The sequence below is a fragment of the Leptodactylus fuscus genome, chromosome 5, assembly GCF_031893055.1.
Source record: "Leptodactylus fuscus isolate aLepFus1 chromosome 5, aLepFus1.hap2, whole genome shotgun sequence".
Classification (NCBI taxonomy): domain Eukaryota; kingdom Metazoa; phylum Chordata; class Amphibia; order Anura; family Leptodactylidae; genus Leptodactylus; species Leptodactylus fuscus.
The window spans coordinates 111,033,227-111,055,823 of NC_134269.1; the positions used below are offsets into that span (position 1 = coordinate 111,033,227).

A 22,597-nucleotide genomic window follows, 5' to 3' on the forward strand; every position below is an offset into this window, starting at 1 on the left:
TTGAATTAATTAATTCATTAATTGTATCTATTAGTACTTAAGAAGGTTGTATAGTAATAGAAAACATGGCAGCTCTTCTCTCAGGAAGTGAGCTCACATCTGTCACATGGCATTGCCATAGCTCAGTACCATTAAAATGAATGGAATTACAGGATCACCGTGTCACCAAAAGACATGATATTACTTCCTGAGAAACAGTAATCAGCCATGTTTTCTAATCCTTCCCAATCCCATTAACAGTTTACAGGCGTTTTCTTGGGATCATTAGAGTGGGATACCCTTTAAGCTAATGCCCCACATTGCAGAAATGCAGCTTTTTTTTTTTTTTTTGTAGACTTCGTTGTGGTTATTTTAGCCAAAGAAAAGAATGGCTACAAAAGGAATCGAAAATACAGTTATATAGGAAGTACTTAGAAGTGTAAGTGTTCTTGGCTCAAAAAACTGCAACAAAATCTGCAAAAAAACCAACATTTTCGCAAAGTGAGGCCTTAGGTTAAGGCCCCACGTGGCGTTCTGCAGCAAAAAAGAGCTGCAGGAAAAACCAGGGCGGCAACGCAGGTATAGTTGACATGCTGCGATTTCCAAAACCGCGCCGTGTCCCTAGTGTGGTTTTACCACAAAGTGGGCATGGGATTCACTATAATTCCATCCACTTTGCCCTGACTGTAAAATGCCATAATCTTTCCTGCGGCGTTTACACCATGTAGGGCCTCGGCCTTAATCAGCTTTTCAAATGGAAACCTTTAAAGTAAAAAGGGATTATCCAAAATGTACAACTCCTTTAAAAGATTAAATAAGGCTAAAGCCTAACATAACAAAACTAGGCAATACAATGCGCATTTTGGTTTTTTTTGCAACATTTTTCATTGTATTTTCAGAGTTTTCCTCTGCAAATTTTCTGCCCTTATTACACCTATACGGAAAATGCCATTGCAGGTATAAATGACAAGCTGCGATTTTTAAAAATACAAACGTTTTTGAAATATTAAAACCCTAAAAACTATTTAAAATATTATACTGTGGCATACGCTTTCAAAGAAACTATAATAAATAAAGTTCTATAGTAATAACTAAAGTGGTTGGGTGCAATTACAATAATATAGACCTGCTTCATTCCAGATATAGGGTCACTGCTGTCCATCAGATGTGTCTGTTATTGCAACCACGAACAATAGAAGCACTATTTTCGGAAGGGTGCAAGTACATTTTATGTCTTAGGCTATGTTCACATCTACATCGGAAACTCCGCCGCAGAAACTGCTGAAAACTGCCAGAGAGAAAAGTCCTCCATTCAGTATAAAAACAGCGAAAACTTGTTGGGCACCTGGTGGACCACATTATACTCTATTGGGTTGCGGGTAACTGTTGTTTTAGCAGAAGGGCTGTCCATCATTCGGGACCTGTGGTGGACCTGAACAACTGAGAGACCAGTGTAAGTTTGAACCTAGCCTTAATAACCTTTAGGGTTGAGTTTATATGTCTTTATGTTTTTAGTATAAGTGTTATTTTTGTTTGTGCTGTTAGTCATGGTACTCAGTTGGTAAATTATGATTTTTTTGCTTAATTACATTTGTTTTATGTGTGCATTTTATGAGATTTCAGAATATCCTTTGTCTTTTTGAGAACATATTACACTTTTTTTTAAACAATAGCATGCTCTCATGTTTGTAGAGAATTTTTCTTTTTAATTTGAACGAGAAAAGGCAAGAGAAAAACCCATGTTCAGTTATTACATGCATATGAATTTCTCTACAGAAACGGCTCTAGGGACATTTTTTATAACTATCATGGCCACAACTGGGTTGTGTGGTCCCTAATGAAAACATTATTGGCCTTTATGGTTTATGTATGAACAGGTTTCTATATAGCATTTAAGATCATAATATTCTATTATAAACAGCATGTCAAGATTGGCTGACCCTACTTTTTTTCTTTTTGCTTGTGTTATATATAATTTTCAAATGATGTGATGTTATGGAAGATTACTAATACTATATCTGCAGTTAGCATTAAAAACATTTAAAAAAATTGTCATTGCAATGTACAATACTGATAATATATATTGTTCCAGTGTATTTTAGGAAAAAGTGCACAAAACATTAAATATTCAATGTATAGAGTATTAAGTAAAATGAACATATTGTGTCCATGTTTGGCTCGCTCATTTGCAGGATACTTTAGAAGCCATACATTCATTGTACTTTATTATACTTCCAGAAACCTTCAAGTCAGTGCAATACAACAGTATATAAGTACCAAGAAATACATGCTATAAACCTCTACAAAGGTTTTATCACTGGCTTCTTTACATTAATACTGTATCAGTTGTGCAAAAACAACCAGTTACATGTCATGTAATTATAAGTAACTTAAACGCATTCTAAAATTGGTTACAACAATAACCTAGCGTACAAAAATGTCATAGGAAAGTAAATAACCCATATAGTAAATGGCAGACGCCATAGTTACTCAGTGGACACAGCAAGTTGTGTAGCTTACGCACCTTATTTACATGGTTTTAAAACTGTGGATTACAGTGGTCATCGAATCAATCTAAAAAGCTCTAGAACATCAGACAGTCCTCAAAAATATTTCTTTTCTAAAAATTAAAAAAAAAAGACAGGTCTGCACAACAAGTGCATATTTTCTAACAGTCTAAAAACCTTTAGGACAGAAATGTTGAGAACGATTATAAGGATGAGGTGGTGGAGTCTAGAACTTCTCCTCCATTACAAATGGTCGGTGTGTAATGTGCACTGGCCGAAGCTGAAAAAGAAATGAAACAGATAAATATAACATAATGATGTAGCAGAATAATGACAATATAGACAAAGAATATTTAAAGAGGACCTTTCATGGGTTTGGGCACAGGCAGTTTTATATATCGCTGGAAAGCTAACAGTGCACTGAATTCAGCGCACTGTTGGCTTTCACGATCTGTACCCCGGGTGAAGAGCTATTGGTGCCGGTACTGTAGCTCTTCACAGTCAGAAGGGCGTTCCTGAAAGTCTGTCAGGAACGTCCTTCTTGACAGCAGTGCCTATAGCGCTGTACTGTGAGACCGGGGAGGAATGGCTCCCTCCCCTCCTGATAATACTCATCTATGAACGAGTACTGTGAGCAGAGGGAGGAGTTCCTCCCCGCTCACACTGTACAGCCCTATAGGCGCTGCTGTGAAGAAGGACGTTCCTGACAGACTGTCAGGAACGCTCTTCTGACTGTGAAGAGCTATGGTACCGGCACCAATAGCTCTTCACAGATCATGAAAGTCAACAGTGCACTGAATTCAGTGCACTGAATTCAGTGCACTGTCAGCTTTCCAGCGGTATATAAAACCGCATGTGCCCCAACTCATGAAAGGTCCTCTTTAATAAGCAGAAGTCAGACATCTGATCTCTAAATGGTGAACCATCTTCCCACAGTGGTTTCAAATACCAAGATCAATTCAAAGCTTCTCATACAACAGTCAATCGCTTCACACTGATAGAATCCAATAGTCCCATGAAGTTTAACCAATTGTATCATTCTAAATCCTCATGCATCTTGTTCTCAATCCATTATAATAGTGCCATTCTGACTTGGGCCCAATAAATTAATTTAGAGATTTTCAGAAAGAGACTGCTAAGTAGATGCCATAAAACATATGACCACCTCTAATATAACTCTCTTTCTGGTCCAGCTGAAGAACTGGATGTACAGCCTAGTGCCCCAGCTGTCCAGTGGTAGACATCAATGATTTAACAGGAAGCAAAGTTGGCTGTGTATGTTGGGTCATGAAAGAATGTTTACCATGCATACTGAAAATCAGAAGCATGAAATGTAGCGAGTAGGATTGAGCGATCCGAATCGGAAAAGATCGTATTCCGATCGGCGATCGAGTAAATTTCACAATCGCGATCGGAATTCCGATCCTGTTTTTTTTAGGCGGGATTAAGGTCAGAGGTTATTTCCCACAATGCTTTGCTACTGGCCAAGCATTGTGGAAAAAGCTAACAATGTTAGCTAGGTCCCATAGAAATGAATGGATGCAGCCGACACACAGCCTGTGCCGGCGTTTGGCGACTTAACCCGCTGCACGCTTGCTGCGTCCATTCATTCTAATGGGAGACTAGCTAACATCTCTAGTAGATAACACTTACCTGCACAGATCGCTGGTCTGGTCCCCGTTGATCTCGCTCCTCTTCTCACCTCGCTGCCCCCGCCTCCCAGGTTAGTATTACAGACCTAGGAAGAAGGCGGGACTTGTGGCTTAGGAGAGTATGGGTGGGTACTGGGAGGGGAGACGTCACGTCTCCCCGCCCTGTACCCGCCCACACTCTCCTAAGCCACAAGCCCTATCTTCTTCCTAGGCCTGTAACACTAACCTGGGAGGCGGGGGCAGCGAGGTGAGAAGAGGTGCGAGGACAGTGGGGAACGGACCACCGATCTGTGCAGGTAAGTGGACAGCAGGGGGGACTAAGTAGCCAGAGGAATTTTTTATCTCTACACAGCGTGGAGTCTAACAATTAAAGCGTTCAATTTTTAGAATCCATGCTGTATAGTGAATAGGATAGTTTTTTAAATCTGATCTTCGATTATTAAAAAAAATCCCATTGACTTGCATTGGGATCGGGATCGGGTTCGAATGGAAAATGATTGGAAATCGGATTTTAAAAACGATCCTGAAATCTCAAGATCGGCTCAACCATAGTAGCGAAACTGTAGGAAGGAAGTTCAGTATATATGGTGTTGTAAGGGCATGGTTCTTCAACATCCACCAGATAAAAGTGTAGAGCTGGGAGGTCCAGAAGTCAACATTGGATTGAGAACAGTAACACAGAGGCCATTACCTTACTAAGCATTACCAGGTCCTGCAGAGGCCATTATTGTATCAGGCATGAAAAGTAGGTGGCTACAAATATTGTGTGTATGAAATGGGACACAATAATTTTTTCTATATTTTATAATAATTTGATTTTATCAATCTTTTTGACTGTAAAATGTGTGCAGTAATCTTAGCTTTATGATGTCTGTCAAACACATAATAGCATAAGCAATAATCATATATATTTGTCATTGATACTAATTGTATCAATCCTAGTTACCACATTACATTTCAGGCTAAGGCCCTACGTAGCGGGCTGCAGAGAAAAAGCTGCAGAGGTTTCCTCTGAAGAGTTTATGCTTCAATTATACCTATAGGGAAACCACCAGTGTTTCCATAGGTATAATTGACATGCTACGATTTCCAAAAACCACATCAGATTTGGAAATCGGAGCAATTTCATTGCACATATTTTTCTGCAATGTGTGGATGGGATTCAAAGGGACTGGAAAACATTGTTTTTTGAGTTTATGCCATGTGAGGCCTTGGCCTCAAAATATTATGTCACAAAATTATTTATCCACTAAGGGACAGGGGTTAAATTACTGATCAGTTGTGTCTAACCTCTTAGGGGGCATTCACACGGTGTAAAGTGGCGCTGATTTTGTCACGATAACTCGCGGCAAAATCAGCACTGATAAAGGCCTTTTTAACCCATTGATTTCAATGTGTTCCGCGTGGAAAATGGAACCCATTGAAGTCAGTGGGAGTCTATCAGCACTAATTCTGCCATGAGTTATCGTGGCAGGATCAGCGCTACTTTACTCCGTGTGAATGCCCCCTTAGTCTCCCATTAAACCAGAGTTCAGGGGTATTTTACACCAGTTGTATATGTAGAAGTGGACACAAAGTGTGTGCTCTTGCTCAAGGCCACTCCAATGGGAGTGACAGAAATAGCTGAAGGTCAGCACCTGCAATCTCTCATGCTCCCATTGAAGTGAATGGAGTGGAAACCTGCATTCTACATCTACAAGTAAACTCACAATAAGGTAAAATATTTTTTTCTCTCAAGATCGTTGGGGTCTTGTCATTTAGACCTCTATGGGCAGGGGATAAATAATTTTTCCAGTAGAACTCCTTTAATTAACTGTCAGATTAACAAAAAAAAATGAAAAACCTGAATTGCATTTACAGTTTTGATGTACCATAAGTTAGTGTAAGCCATAGTGACTTGACTGATAGACTTCACGGGAGTATGTTACTGTAGAATACAATACTGTGTGTGATATTTCTCATTAGCTGTCTGGCTGTGATTGCTACATAGTGGTTTTATTGTCTGTCTAAGTTAGTGTTTTTCATCGATTGAAGGCTTCCAATACTGGTACTGGTACTTTTTAGAGTGATAATAAAGATTTCTAGGAAAACACTCTGCAGAGATTGCTAAAATGAAGAAGAGTATTGACAGCAGACTTGATAAAGAGCCTGCACTAAGGCAAAGACTAATGAAAATGAATGGAAAAGTATGTTAAGCATAACATGTACAAGAGCCATTCTTAAAGTGTACTAGACACAGTATACTTAAATATACTAGAGGTATGCTGTTATTATATCATATATATAGTCGCTTACTACAGCACGTATCTTCAGGAAGAACTGATTCCTTTACAACCAGAGTTGAGAATGTTGGGACTGGGGGAAAACATATGCATTTGGGTTCACAACTGGCCCATTGATAGGGAACACATGGTGCTTGTTAATGGTAAATACTCAGAGTATTCTGAGTGACTTAATACCTTTTTGTATTTGCGTGTAGAAATAAAGTTTAATGTAGACAAATGTAAGTTTATTAATTTTGGTTGAAGTACATAAAATATATACTTATGTACTTAATAGTAAATTACTGGGTTAGACTGCCACTGGAAATGGCTTGGGGATTTTGGTGGACAGCAAGCTTACTTTAGTGATTAGAGCCAGGCAGGTACCGTCAAGGCAATTAAAATTATGGGATGCATCAAAAGAGGTCTAGATTCTCATGACAAGAACATACAGTAGTTATGCTTCTATACACTGGTACGGCTACACATACACTATTACACACAATTTTGGGCCCCAGTATACAAGAAGAACAAAGTTGAACTAGAGAGTGCAGAGAAGGTGCATTGCCTTGCACTGCAGCAAAAATTGTTTGTTGCTTTTTCGTTCTATAACTCAATGACATCAGATACTGCCAAGGTTGGGAATGGCTCTGTATTTAAAGGGGTTGGCCACTTTCAGACCAATATTGACAAACAAATGTACAATAAAAAGATATACAATTTTCCAATATACTTTCTGTATCAATTCCTCACGCTTTTCTAGAATTCAGCTTGCTGTCATTCATTCTGTTACTTCTAGTGGATAAAAGTCTGACCATGGTCATGTGATTTACGGTCCATGGTCATGTGATGAGCACACAGGTGCACAGCTGATTACCAGGCAGATGTCTCATTATGGTGCTGTAACTATAATGAGTTGTGCACCTGTGTGCTCATCACATGACCATGGACCGTAAATCACATGACCATGGTCAAAGTTTTATCCTGTAGAAGTAACAGAATGTATGACAACAAGCAGAGATCTAGAAAACTGTGAGGAATTGATACAGAAAGTATATTGGAAAATTGTATATCTTTTTATTGTACATTTGTTTGTCAATATTTGTCTGAAAGTGGCCAACCCCTTTAAGGACACTTTCCCTTGCTCTTGATGAGTGGGCTGGTTTGGAGGACAGCTGGTGTTATGGGACAGGTTGTAGGTGAGGAGAACAGCTTGAGGGTATACTAGAGAAGAAGATGAAAGCTTTGAGTGTTGTTTGCCAAGCCTAAGGAGTGGAGAAGACTGACAGCCATAGAGAAGCCATTCTATTCTACAAAGTGGCACATCCAAAAGCACACTTGCGAGTAGGAGGGTGGGTTTTAGAGTGGCAGAGTTATTTTTGCCGTGGACTGGAATTTTGCAAAACTAGGCCTAACGTTCATCTATTGTTTCATCTGTTAACTGTTCTGTCACTAAAGAATTCCATTCACTGTATGTGCAAGCTTCAGTGAGGACTCTATCACCACTTAGTCATCATTGCCAGTGGGTGGTCTCAAGTAATGCAGAGAGTCTGTGTTTGGGCAATAGTTTTGACAAGGCAGACTGGGGACAGAAGTATGAAGAGTGTGGTGTTGGTCTCAGCAGAGTCAAGATTGAGCAGCCATATTGTCAACAACCAGGTATGTGGTGGTGACTGCCCATCAGCATCTTCTCACATGCAACTGACAGAAGGCTCAAACATGGAGTGAACAGAGTCATAGTCAAACCCAATGCACAAGATAACTGAGACAAATGTTTTGGACCATACAAGGAGCAAAGGTGATTTTTTGATAGAGATCTGACTACAAGATTTGGCACAGCATTCATGTACATTAGTGTGTGTATCTGTAAGTTATAGCATCTCTCCGCTGACATCAATCATTTAAAGTGGTGCTTAAAATTTTTTGAACCCATCAGAATTTTCTATATTTCTGCATAAATATGACCTAAAACTACATCAGATTTTCACACAATTCCTAAAAGCACGGGTCAAAAATTACCCACACTCTGGCTGTAAAATCTATTTGAAGTAAGTTTCATAAAAGAGAAATACATCATTTTGCAACATATTCTCCATGCTTTCAATGCACTTCGTCCATCTGTCAACAAGCTTTCGCATTGAGTTACGAGCCATAAATTCACCGCTGTTTTCATCGGACGTGAATCTTCATCCTCACAGGGCCTCAGTATTAGTCCAAATTTTGTTTGCAGATGTCTAAACATTTGTGTTTGTGCTCTTCTGTGAAATGTTTCAGTAACCATTTTGAATAAACCTTTTGAAAACCCAAGTTTGTATGTAGATTATTGTATAGACAGAGCCATGGCTAACTCGTAAATGATTTGCCGTATGATTCACTGTCACTCTATATCAAGACCACAAATCTAAATATACACCATTTATTCTACCAAAGAATGGTTGCAGAAGAATAAAGTTAAACATTTTTGGAATGGCCAAGTAAAAGTGGAAGCATGCCGTCTATGAGAGGAACCCCACCAACATTAAGATTCCTATTACCAGAAATTTTTAGATGCAGATTTTGCTGCACAAGGGGGTCACACCAGATACTGAAAGCAAAGTGTAGGTACTTTTAGCACTCAGATATGTGATATTGGATCATTTGATTTGGTTCTCTTTAGTGTTAGGATCTGTGTGAAAATCTGATATAGTTTTACAACACTGCCATAAGCCATCAATGTTAACTGAGAGCTGCAATAACTACCAATTTTTAAAAAGTTTTTTTTTTTTTAAGATTTGGAAGTGCTATATTCACACTAGATTGCCTTAACTTTGCTGTCAATATTATTATTATTATTTTTATGTAAATTTGTCCTCATGTCTGAAAAGCCCAATGCCTGCCCACTTGACTAGTGTACCCTAATCTGCAAGAATACTAAAATTATAACTAGAACTTTTGCTAAAACTGCACAGATATTTCTAAAATCTTGAACGTATTTCCCTAAGTGATTAATAATGTGAGAATGATGACTCCAGATAGCCAGACTTCTAGTTTATACTGTATGTGAAGTTTGTGTTGTGTGTGAAGCTGCTAATGGTCATGAAATATAATATACTTACACTGGGAGTACGTGGTCGCAGTGCCGCTGACACTGAATCTATTTAAATGGAGTCTGTGCGTTACAACGTTTTTCTGTGGTTGAAATAGAATGATATGAACTTTCGGGGCAAACAGACATCCCAGGACTACAAAACCGCTTAGACTTACAGAAATACACATGGTTGTAGTTTGGACCTGAAAAATAATTAAAATAAATAAGTTATGTTTTCACTCAAGCGTCATCTTTGGATACACTGTTTATATGGAAGAACAGTTTGTATTGATACATGATTTATGTTTGGACTACTGATAACAAGAATTTATCTAACAGTAGCCTGAGTAACAAAGTCAAATAGGAAGGTCAAAGTATCATCTATCAAGTGAAGTAGAATATATTAGAGAAAAAGCTGATACAGTATCTTCACTAAAGTACCTGGAGTGTTGTAGAGACTAGGTAATAGAAATACTAGAAGAAGAATAAAATAATATATAAACCATAACTAAAGATCAATAATAACGTAACATCATAATACTCATAATGCAATATAACTTCCATTTTGTGTTGATTATTAGAGATGAGCGTGTAGTGTTCGATCGAGTAGGTGTTCGATTGAATACTACGGTATTCGAAATAGTCGTACTCGATCGAACACTACTAGCTGTTCGAAGTTTAATGTTCGAAGCAGAACCAGCGTTGATTGGCAGAATGCTATACATTCTGCCAATCAACGCTGGTTCTTCTCTTACCTTTCCGAAATCTTCTCCGCGCTGCGTCCCCGCGTCTTCTTCCGGGTGGAATTCACTCTGCCTAGGCATACACGCGCATGCGCAGTCGGCTCTGCTCAGGCGTCGGGCCTGGGCAGAGCCACACACGCATGCGCAGTCGGCTCTGCCTAGGCCGGATGCCTAGGCAGAGCAAATTCCACCCGGAAGAGGATGCGGGGACCCTGCGCCGGGAGAAGACTTCAAGCAGAAGCCAGCCCGACTGTCACTCGTGGACTTGGTAAGTATGATTTTATTGAATGTTGCCTACCCCTGAAACGAGCATTTCCCCCCATAGACTATAATGGGGTTCAAAATCCGTTCGAACAGTCGAACAGTGTGCGGCTGTTCAAATCGGATTTCGAACCTCGGACACTAGTGTTCGCTCATCTCTATTGATTATAAGGTAAAGCAGGAGATACTAAATGTCCATCTCTAATATAGTGCAGTCATAATGTCAGACTCATCGTTGCCTGTGCTGACGATATGAGCAGGTAGTTTCTGCAAATGATCAACATGCTCCATCAAATAGGGCAGGGTGAGCTGCAGGGAGAGGGGTCTTATTATTGGTGGATGAGAAGTATTGCTGCTACTTTATCCACAGTAATTTTCCACTGAACTGTCCATCGGGAAGAGTAGGGGTTTGGAGCCAAAATGAAAACTACAGCTTTGTATACCATTTTTTCACCTGTAACAAATATGTCTGCTGCTTTTTAATTTACTAGACAACCTCTTTTAGAAGATTAGAACAGTGCTGATTTTTTTTCTGTATTTCTGTAGGTCACAGTAGGTCATGGATAGCTATTTTTGAGTAGAAATTTTATGTAAATATAACTAAACTTACCCTGTAGTCGCTGGATGTCACATAAAATATTGGAAGAAATGCGAGCCAGATAATACAGGTTGTGTACATTGTAAATCCAATAAACTTGGCTTCGTTGAAATTTTCTGGGCACTTCCTTGTTTTAAAGGCATATACAGTACATAGTATCACTAGAACCACGTCATATGTTAAAGATATCAGCATACTTGAATCTTTCACATTACATTTTAATATGACAGTCTCCCTCTTCTCTGGAAGAGTATAGCGCCTGGTGCCTGGATATTCCAACATCAGCCATACAGAAACAATTACAATTTGAACAGAGATGAGGCTTAGGCAAATTATGACTTGAGATTTGGGGCTGATGAATTTAGGTCTTTGAGCACCTTCTTTCACACCACTGAAGATCCGGGCAATTCTATTTGTCTTTGTTAATAGAGCTGAGTAGCAAACTACAAAAGACGTCCCCAGGCCCAGACGTCGTAGAGTACATATGATCGGAGAAGGTTTAGCTATGAAGAAAAATGTCATACAGTAACACATAAAAACTCCAATCAAGAGGATATAGCAGAGTTCACGCCCAGATGCTTTGACTAAAGGGGTGTTATTGTTCTTGACAAAGACTCCTCCAACTAGGAATGTACACAAAAAACCAAGACACGCAATTGTTACTGGGCCTATTGCCCATGCGTCCTCCCATTTAATGTAGTCTTCTGGCAAGTCAAAACATCCAGTTAGATCTGAGGTGGGCCAACGTCCAGGTCCACAATCAACACATGTGAATTCATCTGCAAGATATTGATATGTTTCACATGGAATACAGATCCAACAACAGACATCTCCAGGTTGCATATTCTTCATTTCATTTGGAGCACATGGATCACTGCACTGTGATGTTGGCACCATACTCTTTGACCACTGTATGACATCTACATCAAGGGATAAGGTCTCTGCCCACTGACCTATTTTTAGATATGAGTATTTGCCATTATTATATTGAAAATTGAAGACATTATATAAACCAAGGCCATCTCCATATGCGTCAAACTTCACAACGCTGTCCGCAGAGGGAGGGATAAATGGAGCTGTTGAAAAAGAAAATAGTGTTAAAAAAAAGAACATATCATGATATACAGTATTGGTAAACATTTCTAAACGCCATAGACACATAAAAGTGAATATATAAGTGCTATGAAATTTGTAAATTGCATTTCTTGAGACAAGATGTTGATGCAGAGTTTGAAATTTTTCATATCTTCTTTTTTTCCCTCCTAGTAAGTGAAAAGGTGAAAACATTGTTCCGATTGCCTCCTAATAAGAGGTAAATGGCATCATTATAGGAGTTTTTCTTTCCTCCGAACTGTAGAAGTTTAGGTTAGACTTCCTGGTCCTGTGTCTTTTTTAACTTTATCACCCAAGTTACCACATGTACACCATTGTAGAAAAAAAATGTGGACTGCACATCCCAATATTATACATTGATCTATACTTTTTGGCAAAATATAAAAAAACAAATATGAGGTTCTTAATATGTATTTTGAGCAAAGTGTATAAGCCCACTACACCACAACTCTGTATAGTCAGTCCCTACAAAACTGGGTGTGGCGCTGACTCAGGATCGCCACCACCACAGCATAGCGCTTACAGGGGGAATAACCCAGCGGCTAAACAACACCTCTGCTAGTACGCCGAGACCTAATGTTCTGGGTCACCACACCTCACCGTCACAGCAATCACGGCCACCATGCAGCATCGTACCATGTGAACAGATCTTAAAAACGTCACCTTAGCATATGGTCTCAATGGACTGAGAATTAGTAGGTAAATCCCTTACGCAGTCGCCCATTGATCTGTTTAGTATGGCTAGTGGGCTTATACACCTTGATCAACATGTATACTAAGAACCTCATGTTCATTTTGTACAATTTGCTATGACACATAAATTCAATGTATAATAATGGGATTTACAATCCAAATCTTTTTTTTTTCCTGAAATATTGGTGTAAGTTACCATATGTTATTGTCTTCTTTTATGGAGACCTGGTATTCAGTAATGTCTGCTAACATGTATATATACACAATATCAGGGAATGCAACAAACACTGCTCTTCTTCCTAGACTAGTGTACCACTCGGGCAGCATACTATGCAGGACCATTATTGTACTCCTAATGAAAAAGAAGAGGGAAGGGAACAAAGGAAGAAAAAGAAGTGTAAGGTAAATGAAAGGGATGGAAGGAAGAGTACAAACATACTTTAAGTTATGGCCTTTATGGTTGCAGTGTTTTGAATGAAATTGTATAGCAATAACCACCCTCTGAATTAAGTTGAATATTAGCAGTATGATTATATTTGCTATTTAAAGGTGTTACCTTAACAAATATCTTACAAAACCTTACAAATCCCTCCAGTGGTGTAACTAAAGTCTTGTGGGCCCCAGTGCAATCTTTTGTCCGGGGCCCCATACCTCATCCTTACAGCAAATTATTGATAGTGATGGTTACGGGTGCTAAGGAGTTTAATAAGCCTTAGTGTGTTTAGGGGAATCTGTTGGTGTCCTTGGTTTATGGGCCAGATGGAAGCTGCAATCTCAATACTGATGCCAGTGCTTAAAGGCCCAGTAAGGTTCATGGGCCCTGTACGACCTCAAGTTATGTCCCTGAATCCATCCAATATAGAGAAATTATGATAAATATAGTGTCACTTTGGGTTCCTTTATCTTCGGTATGCATGTATGGTTATTTCATACTTATGTTTCAGGGAATGCACTAATGATTATGAAGTCTTCCTTCTTTCTTCTTCTGTTCCTTAGCTGCTATGGACTCCTAGTATATCTTCTCTTCTCAGCTTATGTGTGTCTATTTCTGTAATATATTACTGTGTATTATCCTGTTTCTGTATTACTATGCTGCTGTAAGATGCTGAAATTTCCCCACTGTGGGACTATTAAAGGATTATCTTATCTTATATCCCAATTTACATCTATTATATGATTTGTTCCCTTTCTGAGAGCAGTAACTTGATAACAAAGCAGCGATGGAAAATGTAAATTCCATGCAATTGTCCAATCTCCACAACTACCCAATGACATAGGACCACCTAGCCTAATGTGCCAAAAGGCAAATATAGCTTGTTGTAAAAGGAACCAGATACCACTGTGTGTCTGAGATTTAATACCCCTGCAAAACCATTTTTCACCACATTTCACATATGCGTCATGAGGTCTTCCAACACATACCTTCTCAATGTCCATATTATGTTCTGGCATTACTAGGAAATGAGCAAAATTCTTACATTTTGTCAGATTCAATTTGGCCCAGTCTGCCCTGAAAAGATGTGCATCACCCCCTGAGCTCTTCTAGGTCTTAATCTAACCACTTTGAAGCTCTTTAAAAACCAAAACAACATTAAAATGTTAATATGACAACGATAGATATGGTTGTGTGTAAATTGATGTTGGCTAGTGTTAACAAAAAAACTTCACACTGCCTGTCACCTTATATGCCTTATATAAATACAAGTAGTCCCTTTTTGGGTTCCATTTCAGGTTTGTTATATCTGCCCTGTGCAGGTTAGGGCTCCCAATAGCCGGAGTACTTGTGATTCTTCTTCTCTGGTTTCTTATGATACATATAATGTGGTCTGCATTTTGAACAATTTGTGTAACAAATCCAAAACACTTCAGGCTCAGCGAAATCTGAAACGTCTGAGACATTTGTAACAATTCCAATGTCTGCTGAATTGATTTATTCACCTCTAATTACTTACATCGTTCTCCTTGGCTACACTGATCTTTACCCTGGTTGTTTATACTTAAGATATATTATGATTTTATGATTTCTAAGCATTAAAACATAGCAACCTGAGCTTAATCCAAAAATCTCTGCCTATATTTTGGAAAATGTAGAATTTAGTCAGTGTTTGGCCTAACTCACATGTCCTCATCTGTTGTCAGCAATATGTTCATGAACAAACTTTCTATCTTCAGAATCAAATGTAATATGATGTGACATTTTGTGACCTGATATGTCCATTTTTATCATGGCATTGAGATGACTCCTGTCCAAAGGCTGTCAAGTCTGGAGGCCATACAAATTTATTCCAGACAGTTTAAGAATCCTGTGCATACAAAATGACAATTACTGTATCATTAGAGGTGGCCTAACTATAAGATTTTAATGAGATTCTAGAAGTGTACGTGTAAATGGCTTTCCAAAGGACAAATGATACTAATTCTCCCACATTAACTACATTTGTTCTACTCTTTTCATGTGCACTAAGTGATGTTGATATGATTTCATGTTATCAATTTCTACTATGCTCTTTACCATCCATAGAAAATCCATTTTCCATTTCTGATCAGCATACACAAGTGTCAGGTCAATAGTTAAGCATTCTCTTGACATTCTTGAAAGTCTATTCAGGTCCCTTCTTTTGCTAGCAGCTAAATGCCCTAGCTTCCATCTCATGTGCTTCTGAGTGTCTCCCAGCTGTAGAGCGCCTGGGAAGGCAGCACATAATATGACACAAAAACCATAGGTGGTGATCTTGCCCAACAGACATCTGGACAGTTGGAAATCTTCAAGTATTTCTCGGTTAATGCTCTTTCATTTGTTTGAGGGGAAGTATAGCTGTCATGTATGAACTGTGAGCAAACTGCAGTGACAACTCATGCGAAGAAGAGAAGTGAATTGTGCAGTTACAGAACAGTTATGTATTTATTTCTTGTGTAGAGTGATTCAGGACTTTGCAGCAAATTACAATGTAGGTATAAAGGTAAAGTAGTCAAAGCAACGTTTTCCCATACTCATATATAGTCCTGATAGTACAAATAGCTAGACAACCAGTTATATTTTACATCCACTATGCCCTAATTTATTTTATTGAATGGAAAAGCCAATGGCTTATGAAACATGTCAGTGGTCATGGGGTTTAAAGAAGTTGCCTCCTCTCCTGCCATGTTTGCTATAGCAAATAACTCCTCATAAATAACTAACTCAACATTGTGTGGTACCACTGTTCTTCCTTCTACAAATGTGTGAATAATTTGAAACTGTTACCCTTGCGGTGTCCCTTCACACTCTGACACTATCTAAACCCTGCTGAGAGAGCCAGACTGTGTAGGGACACACCTCTTTGACAAAATGAATGGAGGCCATGTGCAAAAAATGGGTACACAGAGAGATGCAGCAAACCTTGGGTGCACAAAAAGCTCATTTGCATATGGATGAAAAACTGTTTACCAAAAAAGGAACACAACACAGTACCAAATATGGTGGAGGTTCAAAGATGTTTTGGGGTTGTTTTAATGCATTTGGCACTGGATACCTTAAATGTATGCATCACGAAATCTGAAGATTATCAAAGGATTTGGGCTTGAATTATATGGCCCAGTGTCAGAAAGCTGGGATTCTGTCCTAGGTCATGGGTCTTCCAGCAGGACAATGACCCCAAACATACTTCAAAAATCACCCAGAAATAGATAGAAACAAAGTGCTGAAGAGTTCTGACATGGCCGGCAATGAGTCCGGATCTAAATCCCATTGAACATCTTGAAATGCTGTTGGGAGAAGGCACCCTTCAAACATGAGAGACTAGAGTAGTTTGCAAAAGAAGAATGGTCCAAAATTCCAGTTGAGAGGTGTAAGAAGCTTGTTGATGGTTTTAAGAAGTGATTAATTTCAATTATTTTTTCTAAAGGGTGTGCAACTAAAAATTTTGAGGGCACCTGTAATTTTGTCTGGCCCATTTTTGGAATTCTGCATGAAATTATATAATTTTTCGATTTATCTTTCTCTACACACAAAGGAAATAAACATGTGTATAACAAAACATGTGTAATTGCAATAGTTTTCTGTGAGAAATACTTAATTTTCCAGAAAAAACTTCAGGGGTGCCAACACTTACGGCCATTACTGTATCTGTGACCATGCTCCAGTTTGATTGTTATACATCTGAATCCATTTCCTAACCCCCTTAGACTTAAATATTACACTTATAGATCCTGAGGTCAAGCACATCCTCTTCCACTCCTTTGCTGTCTCGAAGAGAATTAATTTAAATCACTATCAAAATGGTACAGGTCGCAAACCTGGATGCGAGAACATGGTCTCTCTGGGACTGACACATACTGAAGATTTAACTCAGATAAAGTTCCTCTAATCCATATCTGGTGGTCATGCCCACTATTACTGGAAACAGGTTGAACTAAAAATCAGGAGACTTGGATTCTCGTCTTTCTCGCTAATCCTGAGGACGTAGTCTTCACTAAAAACACTCACTAACTTGGATACTCTGTTTCGAACGCTGATCCACTACTTTATCGCAGCAGCTAAGGCAGTCATCCCATTGTTTGTGTTGCAACCGTCCCCTCCATCAATTTCCCAATGGTGCTAGAAACTTCATCACATCACAAGATTTAAAGAATTGTACAGCGAGTTGAAGAGGACTCACCATAAATACTGAGAGATATGGTTCCCCTGGCTCACTAGCAAATAATGTTTTCCTGTCTGCAAGAGATGACAATTTCTCAGTGTCTACATTTTATTTTGCTCTATCAAGGAATACTTCTCTATGGTACTCTGTGTAAGTGGCTACCCTACACCCCCCATTCCTTCTGTGTACTAACACCCCCACTCACCTCCCCTACTCCTCCATCTCTTCCCTTGTCCATTATTTGAAAAATTGTTGGTTCTTATTTTCATCTTGTATGATATGTCCTACTGTGGTATGCATTGCATTTGCTTACACCTTGCTCTGTAACAACTGTTGTACCTCTGTAATGGTGTACTATTTTAGTAAGAATTATTAAAAAGAAAAAAGTAGAATTTTTTAAAGCAGGAGAGGAAAATATGAAAAAAGTCTCAATGCATTATCGTCCAAACTACCCTACCACTGATTGATACAACTTAAAAAGTCTCTTTTTAGATGAACAAATTCTGGTCACAGCTAGGGAATACATATGGATGTTATGGTGTAGCCATTTTCCTTTATATGTTTTGAAAGTTAAAATATTTTGGCAGGGTGACCCCTGTCTATGATCTATGACCCAAACAATCCAGAATATGGGAGGCACCCAGAGACATACAAAGTGTAGAAGATGAAACAAAAACAAAGCTGATCTGATCATCTACAGCAAACACCAATCACAAATTAGTGTGGTGTGCTGTCCATAATTGTCACGGAGATCACACGTCTGCAAAATCTAGATGTGTGAATAAGGCTTAATATTGCAGTTTTATCTCTGAAACCACTTGACTGTTAATATGCTTGTTAAGAGCCACATGGTTTTGTGTAGAGATGAACGAACAGTAAAATGTTCGAGATTCGAAATTCGTTTCGAGTAGCCCCTCAATATTCAACTACTCGAATCGAATATCGAACCCTATTATAGTCTATGGGGGGAAAATGCTCATTTCAGGGGTAGGCAACATTCGATCAAATTATACTTACCAAGTCCATGAGTGAGGGTCGGGCTGGATCCTCCGAGAAGTCTTCTCCATGCAGCGTCCCTGCGGCATCTCCCGGTTCTGAATTCACTCTGCCAGGCATCAGGCCTGGGCAGAGCCGACTGCGCATGCCCGCACTACACGCGGACATGCGCAGTCCCAATGCCTGGCAGAGTGAATGAAGAGCTGGAAGACGCCGCGGGGAAGCTGCACGGAGAAGACTTCTAAAAGTAGGAGAAGAACCAGCGTTGATTGGCCGACTGTATAGCATTCGGCCAATCAATGCTGGTTCTTCATCGAACTTTTCCATTCGAATAGCGAGTGGTACTCGATCGAGTATGAGTGTTTTGAATACCGTAGTATTCGATCGAATACCTACTCGATTGAATACTACTCGCTCATCTCTAGTTTTGTGGGTATAAGTGAAATTTTTACCAGATAAACTATGTGACAAGTTAGCACTCTGATTGGAAATCTCACACATGACAAATGGACAAAATTTAAGTCATATTTGAACATTAGAATGTATGAAGCCACCCTCATGGGGATGTCTTCTGCATTAATGTCCATTTTACTATGAACTCATTACAAGGAGATCCAGATGGTAGGTCTAATGATGCCATTCTAAGAGCTGCTAGATTTTTGCTGTCAGACAAAATAGTGACAAAGCGAAGTTTGAAGCCAAATTTTGAAGCAGGCTTTTATTTGAGAGTTACTTCAATCCTGCCCATACAGTGATCAGACAAGCTCTTTAACATTTTTATTTACATCAAGATTATTAATAAAAAAAAAATCCAACATTAATTTATTGGATTTTGCAGCTATAGAAATAAAGGCTCTCAGGTTGAGGCTCAAACTAAAAAGTCTATTTCTGACAGATGATCCTCAATTCTCATGCTCACCATATCTCTAAGCATACTTCTACTACTAAAATCAATGTTTAATACATGCCTGAGGTTTCACTCATCACTAAATGTTTTATTTTGTATTATTAGATGTTAATTTATTGTAACCAAGTGAATTATGTAAAAATCCAAACCATGAAAAATGAGATTCCTTGTTAGCCAAGTCTACAGCAATATTTCACACTTATTTCCCTGTAAGTACCACTCTTGTGTGTTCCTGTGTGAGTATGCAATGATCAATTACCCTATGAAATATTCTGTGTACTAATTTTATATGCAGTAAATCAAGTGCATGCAAAGCAAAGTAGTTTCCAATATTGTCTTATGTGCATGTGACTGTGAAACAACGCTATTTTCTAGTTACTTGTTCCTTTTTAGCAGTAGTGTGATTTATGATGTAGAATTTTGATTTATCATTTAGCTTTGTTACACACTGTTTTACAGAAAATAGAACAATGTATCAAATAAAGTACATACTTGGACTAGAACTGCAGATTGTTTCAGAATTAGCCAAGGAAAGATTTCTGATGAAAAGGTCTTGTTTGCCAGTTTCTGGTGTCCAGCTTAGGGATATGTGACTTTTTGCATTTTTGTTTTGTTAAATGTTAGTTTTCAGATACATAATAAAATACTTATGTAATATATTCAATATATTCACGTGAATAAAATATGATTTTTATTCTTAATACGTAACTAATAAGCTTGTGCGAACATCTGCTCTTCTCTATATCACAGCAGAAGAACTGATCCACAATGTACAATATAGTGCAATAACCACACAGGAGACTGATAACCCTACAGTGTCTTGTTGATGATATATTTTTAATATTGCACTATATATGCTTTAACTCTTTCCAAATCGGACATAATTATAACATGTTATAGAGCAAGACTATCAAGCATATTGCTTTTGCGGGGAAAAAAATGTTGTAAAACTTATTTTATTCATTAAATCTATGGTTAGGAGACCAATGGGTAGACATACTCAATAAGTGATACTTAACTCTTAGGCCTGGTTCACATCTGCGTTTGGGCCATTCTGTTCCCCTCTCCACATGAAAAATGCGGAAATAAAAGTTCTGCCAGCACTTTTCTCTCCGCATTTTTTGTGCAGAAACCGAGCGGAAACCACACAGACCCCATTATAGTCTATGGGGTCCACAGGTTTCCTTAGGTAATCACTTTTTTATGCAGATTAGATTTTCTTTTCAGAGGGTCCCCAAGCTGACTCCCCAAATGGAAACCTATGCACAGATGTGAACTGGCCCTTATTTTTACACTGAAGGTATCACTTGGCCTTGTTTGCACATTGAATGTATGGCTTATTGTTTACAATTCTTCCATGAAGGCCAATTTTGGCTAGGCTTCTCCAAACACTACTTGGGTTCCACTGATTTTTGCCAGTTTGGAGCATATGGCACTGCTACAAATATTCTGATATTAAAGGAAAGTAATCATGATGTATCTTTCATTTGCTGCACTCAGTTTCCTTGGCTGACCACTGTGTCTATGGTCCTCAACATAGTCCGTTTCCTGGTGCTTCTACAAAAGAACTTAAACATCTAAATACCCCAGTCTACTTTGAAATATTTACCTGGGAGAGACCTTGCTGTTGCAGAGAACAACTCAAAAGTGTAAAAACCTTTACCCTTTATGTATTTGTTTCATAAATCAATAGTACAGGTGAAGGGAAAAAACTTTGTAATATATTTGGCTACAAATGTACCTGTGTCTAAGTATTTCTCCTTTCCATTTCTTATGTGATTTATTCTATCCATACTCCCATAAACAAGTAACCTCAGTTTACAATGGGCTTTGTGGGAGGGGGGTGGGAGAAGAGGAGAAAGACAGAGATATAAGGTATTTCCATCAGGAGACAATAGGATAATAATTCATGATAACCTAGCTGTGTTGTGAAAAAGAACTCTATATATTGCTGTTGTCTATTTGTTTGAAAAGGTCTCCTTTCCTTCCCTCTTCTCCATAGAGTTCTATTGCAGAGATTTGATCAGAGACAGAATGAGGCAAATAAATGAAGAAAGTGTCACTTGTATTATATAAAAGATATTACAAAGTTTGTTATCTTCAAATGAAATAAAAAAAATAAATAGGCTGAATAGAAGGGCCATCTCTATCCTGGGGAGCCCCCTGGACCCAGGGTGACAGAAGGATACTGTCCGTGGTGAGCTCCAAGCGGGAGAACAAAGCCACCCTATCTATAAGACCGTGACAGCGCTGGGCAGCACAGTAAGTGACCGACTGCTTCACCCCAAATGTGAGAAGGAGTGTTACTGGAGGTTCTATCTCCCAACCATGGTCAATCTACATAATCTACACCAGACCAAGCGAAGAGAGAGAGCTAAATCATCCTGATTCCTGAAGTCTTCTTTCGTTATTTTGTTCCTTAGCTGCTATTGATTATTGAGTATCTTTTCCTCAGCTTATGTGTGTCTCCTTCTGTAATATATTCCTTTTTATTATCCTGTATCCGTATTACCATGCTGCTGTAACACACTGAAATTTCCCTACGGTGGGACTATTAAAGGATTATCTTATCTTATGCTTAGAGATGGGTGAACCTCTCCATATTGGTTTCTATTCTGGTTCGTGTGGTCCGGGACCAAGATTTGTTTTAGGTTGAAAAAGTATGGTATGAAACAAAGCTTATATTGGCTTAAAACATAGTATATAACATTGTCACGGCTCCTAGGTACCAATCTACCAATTTTTAGCTCTCTAATACAAGCACGGCTGAAGTTATGTGAAAGTGAAGTAACATGTATGTGTATGTAAAATGTAAGCAGTGGATACAACTCTGAGTTTAACCATACACTGCACCGACACTCGCTTTTACACATTTTAACATTTGATCCTTTTCGATCAGTGATCTGCTGCAGTATTATGGTAACATACCCCACATTACTAGGTTCCTGTTAGCAGAGACCAGCCGGGGACAAAATAAAAGGCACATCCATTAGACTAACAACATGTGAGAGAACTAAAGTGGAGCAATGGGCCAAAGCAACCAAACAAGTTGCTGTTTTTTCTTTTCCAGTTGTGATTTACTGCAGTTTATTGGTCTTTACTTCCGAACATGTGATGCTAGAAATACTTGTGAAGAGATCAACTCCTATTCATATTGGAGAATCTCTCTTTTACTGCCACAACACAAAGTAGTATCATTCA

At 38.7% G+C, this 22,597-nt stretch overlaps 1 protein-coding gene across 1 annotated transcript in view; it reads right to left on the reverse strand.

Moving 5' to 3' along the window:
• Nucleotides 1-2,073: 2,073 nt before the first annotated feature.
• Nucleotides 2,074-22,597, reverse strand: part of GRM3 (glutamate metabotropic receptor 3) — a 180,626-nt gene continuing 160,102 nt past the window's right edge. Inside the window, exons 4-6 of the mRNA XM_075274034.1 lie at nucleotides 11,081-12,144; nucleotides 9,495-9,669; nucleotides 2,074-2,766 (exon numbers count right to left, since the gene is read on the reverse strand). Of these exons, the coding sequence (XP_075130135.1) occupies nucleotides 2,690-2,766; nucleotides 9,495-9,669; nucleotides 11,081-12,144 (1,316 nt within the window). The 3' untranslated portion in view covers nucleotides 2,074-2,689. The remainder of the gene's footprint in view (nucleotides 2,767-9,494; nucleotides 9,670-11,080; nucleotides 12,145-22,597) is intronic.